Source organism: Tupaia chinensis, unplaced genomic scaffold (genome assembly GCF_000334495.1).
Source record: "Tupaia chinensis unplaced genomic scaffold, TupChi_1.0 Scaffold000359_1, whole genome shotgun sequence".
Taxonomy (NCBI): Eukaryota; Metazoa; Chordata; class Mammalia; order Scandentia; family Tupaiidae; genus Tupaia; species Tupaia belangeri.
In genome coordinates this window covers 2,429,921-2,444,176 of record NW_006159855.1, presented here as the reverse complement: position 1 = coordinate 2,444,176, position 14,256 = coordinate 2,429,921, and the positions used below count along the sequence as shown (strand labels likewise).

Sequence of the window (14,256 nt, the reverse complement as noted above, 5' to 3'; positions counted from 1 at the left end):
GCCCCTGCGTGTAACAGCAGGGAATGCTCCCTCCCATTTTTTCCCGTCCCTCTCACCAGCAGAGGATGGGGTTTGCTGTGTGGCCTAATCCGTGCATGGACCCTGTTTTGGAACCTGCCTTTCTAGGACTACTCTAGGAAAATAGTGTGGGATCTCAGGGTTCTCAGTGACCAAGCTTGGCTGAATGTAAGTATCCTTCTGTCCTCATCTGCCCAGATTTCTCCTCCTCGTACGCTTATCAGGAAGAACAGTTTAATACGTTCCTTACTTGCATATTTTTACAGCCAGTTATGTGAAAGTATTTTCCTCCTTCGTTGGATGCTCTTGTTGCAAGCAGCAGCTAAATTTCTCTGAAAAAGTAATCAAACATTTGAATCACTCCATTTAGCCAAAAATAACAAGATTATTTGTGGGGAGAGGTATTATGTTCCCAGTTTTTAAATAGATTTGCATTAAAATGTAAGACTTAAAACTGGGGAGTTTTATTAGTAATATGTTTTAAAAGCCCTTTGAAAATGTAAGGAATACCTGTGAGGCTTAATTGGTAATTGGATGGAAATATAAGCCCTTTGAAATTTGGCAGGGCAAATGGGAATGGGCGCAGTCATTATGAGTGAAGGGAACTGAAAAAGAGTATGAGGATTGATACAGCTTTAAATGAGAAATTGAAAACGGGATTGCCTGTTGGCTGTTACTCATCTCTTCTCATAACTCCAACCAGTAAACCTCTCTGTGTGGTTTCCCAGACACCTGTCCTCAGGTCTAGTTCTGTGTCTCTCTGTTGCCACTGGACAGGTCTACTTGGTTGTCCCATCTTTAAACTCTAGTTCAGCGAGTCCCGCAAATTCCCTTTCATATTTCACATTTTTTTGTGAAGAGAGATTTTTGCAGTAGGGTGTGTGCACTCACTGGAGCGACAGAGAGAGACTGAAAGTGAGAAACCACCCCCCCACCCCACCCCGGAGGGATGGCCACAGCACAATCCCTTTTCCACAGTTGTCCTCTTGGGATTTTGCACATGTACCCGGTGTGATTCAAGCTGCCAGATCTGGGACTCAAACCACATTCAGCCATCTGGGAGTCCAGCACCTTAATGACTCTACCACCTGCTGGGCCCCTTCACTTTTTTTATGAAGGAGCTTCACCTAGGTTTTTCATTTTCCTGTTATACCTAGTCACTTACTAAGTCCTGCATTTACCCCATCATTTTGTTCTTGTTGCCATCACCTGAATCCAGAAATATCTATTTGGTGACTTCCTGAATTAAATCAATAAATCTTAAAAAAAAAAAAAAATTATTTTTTGGGCCAGTGGGTGGCATGGTAGGTAAGGTGTCTGGATCCCACTTGGCTGACTGCACTGTTGAAGTCTTGGACCCGGTGGCTCAGAAAACATGCTATCCATACCCCCAAATCCTGAGAGGAAAATGGAGAAAGGGTTACAGCATGGCCATCCCCCCACCAGGGAGTGCTTTCTCACTTTCCCTTTATCTCTCTCCAGGCCCGTCCACCACCATCTGGCAAAATGTAACAACAAAAAAGAATCATTTCTCTAAAATTGTTATACTAATTGACTCATCTATTTATATTGATAAACTGGATTCCATTTTATTTTATTAGAAAATTATTTTTTAATTATTACTTTATTGAACTTTATTTATTTATTTTAAATGTGACCAGAGAGGGATGGGGGTGGGGGTGGTTAGGGAGTGAGAAAGCAAGCCACCAGGTCCAGGACTTGAACCATAGTCAGTCATGTGGGAGTCCAACGGCCTTAACCACCATGCCACCTGCTGGCCCCTGGATTCCATTTTAATTCAAAGGAGCCTAGTTAGAAGAATTTGTGCTCGGGACTTAATGTCAAGCGAGTAAGTAAATCAGCTAGCACCAAGCTTTGATCAAAGCTCTTAGCACAACTTATTTAACCCAAAAAAGCCAGCATGCTACATAGAATTATTTTCTCAGAATTGGTCGAGAGTTCAGATAGATGTGTTGGCATTTTATTTCATCAAACATGTCGCAATGTATTAGGCTTTTGCCAGGACCAGGCGCTGTTGTGCCAACACCATAGCCCTGGTTGCTATCCGGGGAACTCCCCTGTGATGGCTTTCAGATTTAAGACAGGCTTTGCTTTTCCCCAGATCCAGCTAATATTGAGTACTTAGAATGTGCCAGGTACTCTGGTGAGTGCTTTATAATTTTAACTGGGGGTGGGGGGAACTCATACTGTTTTCCTTATACTCGCAGCAATCCATATAGAAGACTTCCATGAACAAATGTGTGGGAATTTCTTCCCGCCAGCGAGCAAGCAGGCAAGCAGTTCTGCACAGACACTGACCAGGCGTTTTATAATTCAGTTTAATCCTGACACTCTACCTGGAGAGAGCATCAGATGTTTACTGGTGGAGGTCTCAGTCCTTTAAGTCTGCTCCCACTTCAGAGGCCAGTCTCAAGCTGAGCTTCTGGAAGTTCTAATCAACTGGCTACATGTCAAGGAGTCCCTGATTCACTATTTAGGCTCAATTAATTTGCTAAACTCACAGAACTCTGGATAACATTTAACTATATTTACTGGTTTATTATAAGATACTTTTTTAAAAAAGAATTATTTATGCAGGGACCAGCAGTTGGCGTAATGGCTATGTTGCTGGACTCCCATGTAGTTGACTGCCGTTTGAGACCCGGACCTGGTGGCTTAAACTCATGCTGGGCGTGTGTGTGTGCATGCCCAAGATCCTGAGAGGAGAATGGAGGAGAAGGGATTGCAGTGTGGCCATCCCCCCTGGGGGGTGATTTCTCGCTTTCTCTCTGTCTCTTTCAGGCAAGTGTACACACCCTGTAGCAAAAACCTCTGGAAAAAAAAGAATTATTTATTCAGTTTTATTTCTTTTTTATTATTATTCAATTTGACCAGAGAGAGAGAGGAGAGTGTGAAAGCAAGCTGCCAGGTCCAGGACTTGAACCAGAATTAGCCATGTAGGAGTCCAACACCTTAACGACCACACCACCTGCTGGCCCTATTATGAGATACTTCAAAAGGTACAAATAAAGAGCCAGATGATGACATGCATAGACTGGGCTATGGAGTCTCTGTGGAGTTAGGGTTCACCACCCTCCCAGCACATGGATGAGTCCCTTCCTTCTAGCTTCCCATGTTCACCTATCCAGACTCTCTGAACCCTCCAAGAGAGTTATTGTTCTTTTGGACTTCTTATGGAGACTTCATCTCAGAGGCATGATTGGAGGAAGCATGGGCAATTGTGTAGAAATGCGATTGGACAAAAGGAATGATCTTATGCTAAGAGACACTGAGGAATCCCTTTCGGGCTTGTCTGTTGAGATTCTTCTTAGCCTCTCTGTGCAGTATTCCTTCCTCCCAGGTATGGGGCAGGACCCGTCTGGAATGAGGGTTTTGATTTTACAACCAGTTCCCTGACGTACCTCGGGGAGCTTCAGGAACTAAGGACAAAAGGCCAAATACTTGTGAGCCAGGAACCATATACAAAAACCAAAGTAAATACTGCAATAGCAAAATTCCACTTTAATAAACTTCAAAACAACCTCCACTTTATGAAGAGACACCAGGAGAAGTTAAGGGACTTGTCCAGGGTCCCCAGGTCCATGCACAGTGGAGCCAAAGTCTGCTGCTTTTACCAAGTCAAAATGCCAATGTCATAACCCTGTCCTCCCACCACTGCAAACCCACTGGGACTTCTTCAGGGGTTCTAGTTTCTCACCTGGGGATTTGCTCACATGGGTAAATCTCCTAGAAATAGTGCAGTTTTTCTGGTAGATTTCCAGGTATTTAAATCTCTTTGGTCTTGAAAGAGTACTTATTTTAGTTATAAAAATATTTGCTGGACGTACATGACTATTCCACCTAAAGAACTGCAGGTGCTTCTCAGAGCACTCGAGCCGTTGAGCTGAGCAGCAGCCTCTCAGCTTTCCTAGCCAGTGTTGGCGTCATCTTGCATTTCTCACTAGGTGCAGGTATTTTCTCCTTTCTTGAATATCGCCTTAAAACATTTGGTATTTTGGCCATTTCAGTTTCTGAAAGATTTCCATCGTAATTCATGTTGGGCTGGCTCCATGGTGGTGCAGCGCTAATGTGCTGCTCCAGAGATGCCGGATCCCACATGGCGACGTGGTGTGAGTCCCTGGCCCAGTCATCCTGAAACACTGGGCATGTGTGTGAGTGCCAGCTCTGACTGGCTGGTGGACTGGAAGAGAGGGACTGTGGCATGACCAGGCCCCCTGTGGAGGGTGCTCCTTTCTCTCAGGTACGCACACACACACTATCTTGAATAAAGAAGACATTTAAAATAACAGTGTTTTGGGACCAGCAGATGGTGTGATGGTTATGTCACTGGGCTCCCACGTAGTTGATCACAGTTTCGGACCTGAACCTGGTGGCTTAAAACTCAGCCAGGCACATGTACATGTGTGCCCAAAATACTGAGAGGAGAAGGGAAGAGAAGGGATTGCTGTGTGGCCATCCCCCCCAGGGGGGTGATTTCTCGCTTTCTGTCTTCTCTTCAGTGGGCACATGTGCCCTATAACAAAAATCTCTCTTAAACAAAAAGAAGAAAGTAGAAAAAAACATTGAAGGACCAGTAGATGGCATAAAGGTTATGTTGTTGGACTCCCGTGAACTGCAATTCGAGTCCTGGACCCAGCAGCTTAAAGTCACTCCGGTTGTGTATGTATGCATGACCTAAATCTTGAGAGGAGAATGGAGGAGAAGGGATTGCGACATGGCCATCCCCCACAGGGGGTGAAATTTCACTTTCAGTCTCTCTGTTTGTCTCTCCGGCAAGTGTGCACACCCTATAGCAAGAATCTCTCTTAAGAAAAACAAAAGAAAAGGGAAAAAAAAAAAACAGTGAGAGCCAGCAGGTAGTATGGAGGTTAAGGCAGCTGGATCCCATATGGCAGACTCTGTAGTTCAAGTCCCGGACCCAGGTGCTGGGAAATAACACATGTACCAAGCACATGTGTGTGCATGCCCAGAATCATGAGGAGAATGAAAGATGGGATTGTGGTATGGTCATCCCCCAAGGGAGCGATTTCTCACTTTATCTCTCTCTGAGTGCATGCACCCTATGGCAAACTAAAAGAAAGAAAGAAAAAATCAAAAAAGACTGAGTTGTGGAAAAGTGGTTTCATCAATTTCAATCTAATGAAAATACAGCAAAAACAGTAATATATACATTATCTCAAGCAATTTTTCATTTAAAAAATGTCACTAATATTTTGTTAGTGCTGGTTATAACTGTATTTGCCATATATCTGTCACCTCGTTACTTACCGCTGGGAATGTCCTGTGAACCTATGCACATTTTCATCCGTATTTGTGGGTGACCTCAAATGTCATGGAATCCTGGGTGTCAAGAGTGAGCTCTGGAACAGCACAGGATCATGGCCACTAACTGCGGTGCCAGCCAGTATGAGAAAACTTTTTCATCCAAGTATCTGCAGAACTGCCTCCCGCCAAGCCCACCAAGGAGAGGATCTCTCCCCATGAAGGCTACACTCAGATTATCACCAATGACCATGGTCATCTGTTGCCTTCAATGCCCTATTCCAAGGCAAGTCCTTGGGGTTCCTTCATGGGCACTTGGCAAATGCTTCTGAGGATACCCACTGCCCAGATGACCCTGGCCTACTGTACAACTGCTGGCGCCGCCTCCTTCACCAAGTGGATACAAAAAAATCCTGATTTACTCAAGGCCTCCAGTGGGCTATGTCCTGCAATCTTAGGTGAGACCCATGAATCCTATCAGCTTTGGGAGGAAGTCTGTCACAAAGGCTATACAACAAGCACCAAGCCCGACCATCATTCCAAGCCCTCCAGCTGCCAACTTCAATTTCCCAGATCAACTCCAACACCCACAGCCCTCTGCAGGTCACACTCCAGGTCCCCAAAGCTCAGGCAACTGTCCTAAGACCCCACTGGGATGCCCGTGTATGTCAGAACACTCACAGGGCCCTAATGTATCTGAGGTCCAGAAATGCAAACCTGGAACTTCAGAAGGGACCAAGGCGCCACACAGAGAAAACCTACCTAGAGGTTGAGTGAAGTAAATAAGGTCTCTGGCCCCACCATTGGGAATGTGGAACAGAGAAATTGTGGGGTTGGGACTAAAGGCACATGTTTAAAATAAACATTGGTTTTCAAATTTTTTTTTAATGCGAGCTCTGAGGATCTTCCCCATGTACCTCCATATGATTCATCGTCAGCCTTTCCTCGTGGGAGGGAGGTCTTTGTACTTCCCATGCCATCAGGGTGGATTTAGGGAACAGTTGGCAGTTGAGATCTGGGCCACACTCAGAGCCTAGCACTCCCTTGGGCAAGCCAGCCTCCCAGCTGTTCCTCCCATCTCCCCTGAGGCATGCAGAGTGCTCCTCTCTGTAGACCGTGTTTTAGAGGTGGCTATCGAGCTGCTGGCCCAGTGCTTTCTCCAGGGTACACAGAGGCCCCTTTTCCCTGTGTGGAGCTGTCAAATGGTCCCAATGGTGTCAGGAGCCACTTTTGAGCTGCAAAGCCAGGCTGTACCCAAGAAAGCTTGACTTAAATATGAATAAATCTGTCAGAGTAGATAGAACCCAAGGTCCTAGTGTCACCTGCAGAAGAGAAGTGAAACTCCATGCAGTGCCCACTCCTATTCTGTGTTCCCTGTGAAATCGAAACTCACCTTGGTGTTGAACTCTGCTGGTGGCATGGTGGTTAAGGCAGCTGGATCCCAAATGATCAACTGTGCAGTTCAAGCCCCAGACCCAATAGCTTGGAAAACATGCCAAGTGCATGTGTGCATGCCCAAAACCCTGAAAGGAGGGAGAAATAGAGAAGGGATTGCGATATGACCATCCTCCATGGGGGGAGGAGTTTTCTCTCTCTCTTTCTCTCTCTCTCTCATTCTCTTGCTTTCTCTTTCTATCTCTCCCTGGCAAGTGCATGTGGTCTCTGGCCAAATGAAAGGAAAAAAAAGAAATGTGGTGAGGGGGATGAATGGATGGATGGATGTGCCCCTCTTAGCTTGGGGATCTAATACAGTGGTCCAGACAGGCCCGAAGTCTGAATCCAGTGAGAAGTTTGGGCAACTGAACAACAGGCTCCCTCCTGGGCCTGTTCCCACCTATAAAATGAGAGGGAAATCTACCTAGTAGAGCTCCTTCATGCATTTCAGTGAGGCAGCAATCCCTAAATACCAACGGCTGCATGCTCCCACCAATTTCTATGTCTGTGGAGTGGCTAAGATGGGGTGTGATGGATGTAGAGGAGAGGGAGCAGTGGCAAAGGGAATGATTATTATGGAGGGGGAGGTGATAAGAGCTATATCTGTACACCATGGCTAAGCTGTGACAAGAAAGGTGTAAATGCCAGGGCGGGGGGTGAGAAGGAGATGGGAAAAGGACCAAAAATGAGTGTCCCTGTCCTGTGTGTCATGCTCCTGGAAGCATGACAGCCAGCTTCTTGTGTAAGTGTCCTCTTCTAGGGTGGTGATCCCTAGAACTAGCAGGCCTTGCTGAGCTAGAGATGCACAAGCCTAATAACTGCAGGCCCCATTACTGAGCCAGCCAGATGCAGGTTCTGTCGCCAGATGCAGGTTCTCGTGGCTGACCGTGGCAGTGTTCCAGGGAGGGGTCTGGCGTCCGGAGATTGGTCTGCACTCCCCTCCAGGATTCATTCCTCTGTGTCCTCTCTCTTGAACAAGACAGCGAATGCCTTTGGGAGCAGGGAATGCTCTTTGCCTCCCCTCGTCCTTTCCCAAGCCTCATGCTCTGAACACACCAGTGCTCAGTAGAGGCTGAACCGAAAATAAAACAGTCTGGAGCACAGTGTCCTCTCCTGCTCATCTGCGATGCCACCACTCCGAGAGTTATTTCCAAACAAGTCCAGACAGCTCTTTGGGAGGACAGAGTGCTGGGTGTGAGAGAGCAGGTCCTGTATGATAGCTGCTCTCTGTCACAAAATAGTTGTGCTAAAAAAATACATCATTGAGGGCCAACAAGTAGTGTACTGGTTAAGGCATTGGACTCCCACGTGGCTGACCGTGGTTTGAGTCCCAGACCTGGCGGCCTGCTTTCTTGCTTTCCCTTTCTCTGGTCCATTTTTAATAATAATAATAATAATTCAATTCCATAAAATAGAATTGAATAAATAATTCTTTTTAAAATTAAAAAAATACATATTGGGCCAGCTTGGTGGCCTAGTAGTTAAGGGAGCTGGATCCCACATGGCTGACTGTGGGGTTTGCATCCTGGACCCTGTAGCTTGAGAAGCACACTGGGCATGTGTGCATGCATCCCCCAAAACCTGAGAGAATGGTAGAGAAGGGATTGAGCTGTGACCACTCTCCATGGGACAGGGGGTGCTTCCTCCCTTTCTCAGTAGCTCTGTCCCTCTAGCAAGCATAGGCACCCACCAACACATTTTAGAAAATGCGGCATGTTGATTAAGGTACTGGATTCCCACATGGCTGACCACGGTCCCAGTCCCGGATCCAACTGCTTCAAAATCACCTTGGGTGCCTGTATGTTTGTGCCCAAAATCCTGAGAGGAGAATGGAGGGGAAGGGGTTGCGGTGTGGCCATCCCTCCTGGGTGTATCTCTCAGGTGAGCACATGCACCCTATGGCAAAAACCTTAAAAAAAGAGAAAAAAAAGTTTAGCAGGAGGGCAGTGTGGTTATGCCCATTGCACAGTGAAGGCGAGGCTCAGCGAGGCTCCACCGCCTGTGTGTGGACTCGCGGTGCAGCACTCTTTATCTCCCGACCCAGAGGTCTGCCCTGTCCAGCTGATGGGTTGGACCCTCCAGCGGGCCACCCACTCCTCAGCCTGGCTCCTCCTCCCCACCCTCCATCCCACCTTCCCCGTCCAAGCACCTGCAGCCTGGCAGGACATACCCAGACTATCTGGAGTGAGCTGTCCCCAGACGATCCCCGCTAGTGGAGTGGTGGCGGCGGTTAATGCATGGATTCCCTCCGGTCCTCGCGCTTGGTTGTACTGTGACACTAAAACTGCCCGTGACACATGGGAAGCTGGTCCTCGCCCCAACTCCACGCTCATCAAGAGAAGTTCAGGGCTGAGGAACTACTGGAGAGAGTGGCATCGGCCAGCGGAGCCGGCTTGCCGGGGTCCAAGCCCTTAGCCCGATGGGTGGGCAGCGGTCAGAACCCCCTGAAGGAAGCGGTGCCCACGCCGGGCTGCGTGCAGATCTGAGAGGAGGAGCCGGGACCCAGAGTCCTGCCCGAGGGTCTCGGCGAGGGCGGAGCTGGCCCCGCCTCCAGAGGCCGGGGTTTAAAAGGAGGGGAGGCTGCACTGCCAGCTCGGGCAGCCCGGCAGCGCCTGCAGACTGAGCCAAACATAGCAGAGCCCAGCGAGCCGCGGTCGGGCACAGCATGGCCCGGCGGGCGGGGGGCGCGCGACTACTTGGCAGCCTCCTGCTCTTCGCCCTGCTGGCTGCGGGCACCGCCCCGCTCAGCTGGGATCTCCCGGAGCCCCGCAGCCAAGCCGGCAAGATCCGAGTGCACCCGCGGGGCAACCTCTGGGCCACCGGTAAGTCTTTGGGGACCCCTTCGAACCCCATATTACTCCTGCCACTTATCAGCCACAGACACCAGTGTCTGAGCTGGTGGTGGGCGACGCTGAGGCTCCTACTTTAACAGATGGGAGACCTGAGACTAGCCAGGCTAGTTACTGGCTAACTAGGATCACCTAGCCAGTGTGCTTGGGTCCGGTCCACGTCTGCCTGTCCCCTGGTGTCCCTGCCCTGAGACAGGACTTGCAGAATCTGCTAACCTCTCGTGTGTCCTCTGCACCTCCACCTACCTACCGCACCTCTTTGTTCTCCACCTCCTCCCCTGCCCGTTCCCACCCCTGGCCATGCAGGCAGCACAAGGGGCAGTGTCCCTCCACCCAGGCCAGCACCCCCTCCTTCCAGCTGAGCCATGCTCTCCACTCCCACCTGTTCAGGGGAGGTGAGCTAGCAGGCCTCCCTGACCCACAGCCCTTTGTGGCTCCTTGGTGAGGAGGAGGAAGGTCGGGGTCTCCCTGCCACTAGAACTGAAAGGCAGAAGAGAAGAGGAAGCTCCTCACTGGGGTGGATCCTTGCTCCTGACTTTCTTGAGCTTTGGCACCTCTTTTCTAGGTCACTTCATGGGCAAGAAGAGTCTGGAGCACCCCAGCCCATCTCCCCTGGGAACGGCTCTTGACCCCTCCCTGAGGGACCAGAGACTGCAACTGAGTCATGACCTACTCAAGATCCTCATGCTGAAGGCCTCAGTGGCCCAGCACCCCAGACCCAGGTAAGCCAGAACTCCCCATTCCCAGTACCAGGACAGCTCAGTACCAGAGCCACCTCTGGGTCCAGTGTAGGAAGAATTACCACCCAGCATGGGCTACCCTGGCAGGGCATGACAGGTGCGAACTCAGAAAGCCGGCTTCCAGGCTCTGCCTTTGACCCAGAGCTCAAAGAGTGAGCACACCTTCCAGCAGATCCCACGGAGCAAGATGTAGGAAAGAAGGTTTACCTAGATCACTGCCCAGTCTGAAGTCATGGGCTTCCAGCCTCTCCCAGCAGGACCCTTCTCCTCCTGTCCACACAGCCTTGCCCCATCTCAGCTATCCCCTGCTGCATTAGTCAGGTCCACTTCTGCCCTGCCACATGTGTGCTTGGGGCTAAAGCTGGGATCCCGAGGCCCAGAGAGAGGAAGCAAAGTCAGCTGGCAGCTGAGACAGAGCCCGGACCCTGTTTACCATGACCAGTCACTAGTCTGCCTTGTAGGCAGCACTGGGTCTATCAGCAGCAGCACGCCTGACATCCTAGGTGGGACATCCTTTGTCTTGGGGGCTCTCCTGTGCATTGGAGGATGCTCAGCAGCACCCCAGTCTCTACCTTCCAGGTGCCAGTATATACTCTCCAAATTATGAAAACCAAAAATGCCTCTAGAAATCACTAGATGGGGAGAAGGGCCCCAAATCATTGTTGGCTGTTATTTACTGACCAGGATGTGGGGGGTTCCAGGCTCCAAAGATGGAGCTAAGCCAGCCGAATGCCTCACCTGGCTGAGTAGTGGCTCCCGTTTCCTGCTCCTGGTCTTGTCCCCATGCCCACTACCCTCCTAGCTACTTCTTGCTGTGTGCAGAGGCAGTGTGAGGTAACAGTGTGGGCTCTGACGAGTGTGTGGGGCTGGTTTTTTCTTTTTTCTTTTTGAGGTTTTGCTATAGGGCGCGAGTGCTCGCCAGAAAGACAGAGAGAGACATAGAGACAGAATCTAAGAATCACCCCCCAAGGGGGATGGCCATGCCGCAATCCCATCTCCTCCATTCTCCTCTCAGGATCTTGGGCACGCACACACACATGTCCTGCGTGAATTTAAGTCACGGGTCTGGGACCGGAACCGTAGTCGACTACATGGGAGTCCAGCGACATAGCCATTATGCTAACTGCTGGTCCCATGCTGGGTTTATAATCTAGCCTTTTACTTAGGAGCTGTATGAATTTAGAATGTTAATTAGCCTCTCTAAGCCTCATCTTCCTTGTTCATGAAATGGAGGTAGTAATAGGCCCGTCTCTCATTAAATGAGACCTTTTATGGGCCAGCCCCAAAGCCTAGTGGCCAAGGAAGCAGGATCCCACACGGGCGATTGTGTTTTGAATCCTGGTGGCTTGAGCGACACACTGGGCATGTGTATGTGGGCACATACCCCAACTTCTGACCTTGTGGAGAAATGGAGGCAAAGGGATTGCCACCTGACCATTCCCTGTCCATTTCTCTCTCTCTCTCTCTGGTGTGTGTGTGCGCATTCTGGCAATCAAAAATAAATAAATAAAATAAGGCCACTTACGTCACATGCTCAGTGTGGTGCTGGACACATAAAATGCACTCAGTAAGCAGTTCCAACCGGTCTGTGATCTCCCTGGTGATACCTCGCCTTCACACCCCCACTGCCCAGCATAGAAGGAAGGGTATTCCCAGCCCCAGTTCACAATCCCTGACCTCCTGATGCACATAACCCCAACCCTCAGGGACCTCAGAAGTTAGGGTTTGGAGCTTGACCTGGCTGAGTCCAAAGGGAGCCAATGTCACCTCTGTGGCCATTGGTTTTGAAGATTTGAAACATGCAAACCAACTAGACTCCCAGAGCAAGCAGTGCCTAGCTGGGCACTGTCCCTGGACTTCACTTCCATGACCTCCTTGACTGTGGGGACTGCCCTGTGAGGTTAGGGCTGTATTCACAGAGAACTCTGCCCCAACCCACTGTAGGCCCTTTACAGAGAAGGGTGCAAAGGGGCCTGCTTCAGCAGAGAGCCTGCCTCTGCTCACCTCTGAATGCCTAGCACTTAGGGACGGCAGGATGCCCTGTCATTTGCCTCCTTCCCCATCCTTCCATATGTTTTCCTTCAGTACAGGAGGCTGCTGGTGCAAATACTGCAGAAATGATGCCAACAATGGGGCAGACAGGACAACACGGCGTAGATTGTGCTCAGCCAGGGAAGGTGCTGAATGGAACCCTCATAGTGGCCCCGTCAGGATGTAAGTCCTGAGCTCAAATCTCTCACCCCATAACTGTGATTTCTGGTCGGGTCGCCAGGAATAGTGCTGATGCAGACACAAACTATGTTCTTGCTGTATTTCTTGCTTCCCTGTTGAAGTTGTGAATAAAGCCTTGCTCTTTACAGTAGAACGCCTGGTCTTCTTCCAGTTACTTTGAAAAGAATGGGAGGGAAAGGATATTTGAGAGTTAGATGTTCAGTGTGATGGGGTTGGTGACCAAAAGCCCAGCACACTCCATGCCATGGGCACCAACCTGGCACTGACTCTGGACTCCATTCACTCATTCAGCAAGCAGGTACCTGCTGAAGGCCAGGTCCTGCTCTCACCTCTGCCACCTACTGGTACAAACAAATATCTTGTGTTTCCATGTCTAGAAAAGGAGGCTGCATACTCTAACCTACAATTCTTTCCCACCCTGAGCTTTTGGAGAGGTTCCCCCCTCCCCACCCCGGCTATAGGGCGGGTGCGCTCGCCAGCCAGACAGAGAGAGACATAGAGACAGAAAGCAAGAAATCACCCCCCAGGGGGGATGGTCACGCCGCAATCCCTTCTCCTCCATTCTCCTCTCGGGATCTTGGGCACGCACGCACACGCGCCCGGCGTGAGTTCTAAGCCACCCGGTCCGGGACGTGAACCACGGTCGACTACGTGGGAGTCCAGCGACATAGCCATTACGCTAACTGCTGGTTCCCACCTACCCTGAGCTTTGAGAGGAGCGCCTACTGCATCTATGGGAGAGAGCCTGCCAGCTGCTGTGCTCCCACCTGGCCATCCATAGAGTTGCCAGAGATAATAAATCAAAATAGCATGAAGGGTTAAGTTCAAACTTTAGGTAAACTACTTTTTTTCCCAGTTTTGTTATAGGGCATATGTGCCAGAGAGATTAAAGAGAGAGCAAGGGCCAGCAGGTGGCATGGTGGTTAAGGCACTGGATTTCCACACAGTCAACCGTAGTTTGAGTCCCAGACCTGGTGGCTGGCTTTCTCACTTGCTCTGTATGTTTCTCTCTCTCTCTGATCAAACTGAAGAATAATAATAAGTAAGTAAAACTAAATAAATACTTAAAAAAAAAAAAAAAGAGTGCAAGAGAGAAGAGAAAGTGAGAGCTCAACCCCAGGTTAGATGGCCATGCTGCAATCCCTTCTCCATTCTCCTCTCGGGATTTTGGGCACATAGGCCACACACACCCAGCACATTTTTCAAGCCACAGGTCTGGGTCTGAACCGGCAGTCAGTCACGTAGGATCCAGCCACCTTAACCACCATGTCAATGGCTGGCTCGAAACAATTTTTTTTTACCAAAAACAAAAGTCTTAAATATTATATGGACATAATCCTACGACTAAAGGTATTCATTGTTCTCCTAAAATTCAGATTTAACCTGATGGTCTTGTATCTAGCACATCTGGTTCTGGGGCATTGACCACCCCTCTCTGGTCTACAAATACCTGTCCCTAACCCTAAAACGGAGGGGTGCTTGGCCCCTTAGGCCCCGCTCAGAACTGACATCAGGGATCCCCTGCTTTTACCGCATTTTTCGGAGCTTTTGCCAGGGAACTCCCAGCCCGAGCTCCGCGAGGGGACAGCGCGCCCACCGCAGCGCGGTACGACCGCCCGCCCCGCGTCCCGGCCGCTGCTCCCACTTATCGCGAGAGGGCTGCGCCTGCGCGCGCCGGCCCGGGGGGGTGGGGATGGGGG

General features: G+C 49.8%; 1 protein-coding gene, 1 long non-coding RNA gene and 1 pseudogene across 3 annotated transcripts; 2 read left to right on the top strand and 1 right to left on the bottom strand.

Annotated features, from left to right (window-relative positions):
* Positions 1-5,108: 5,108 nt before the first annotated feature.
* Positions 5,109-6,074, top strand: LOC102488687 (protein Flattop pseudogene; annotated as a pseudogene).
* A 2,869-nt stretch (positions 6,075-8,943) lies between these two features.
* NMB (neuromedin B) lies at positions 8,944-12,484 on the top strand. Its single transcript, XM_006152841.3, is given in 4 exon segments — positions 8,944-9,557; positions 10,150-10,275; positions 10,278-10,306; positions 12,410-12,484. Coding segments are annotated over 4 exon segments (348 nt in total). The 5' UTR covers positions 8,944-9,400; the 3' UTR covers positions 12,446-12,484.
* On the bottom strand, positions 12,462-14,188 carry LOC106735337 (uncharacterized). Of its 2 annotated transcripts, none has more exons than XR_001370678.2 (3): positions 14,088-14,188; positions 12,813-12,897; positions 12,462-12,710 (listed from the first exon to the last, which is right to left on the bottom strand). It is a non-coding gene; the product is annotated as an uncharacterized LOC106735337 (long non-coding RNA). The 2 variants fall into 2 exon arrangements; XR_001370677.2 differs by having other exon boundaries at positions 12,813-12,894.
* Positions 14,189-14,256: the final 68 nt, after the last annotated feature.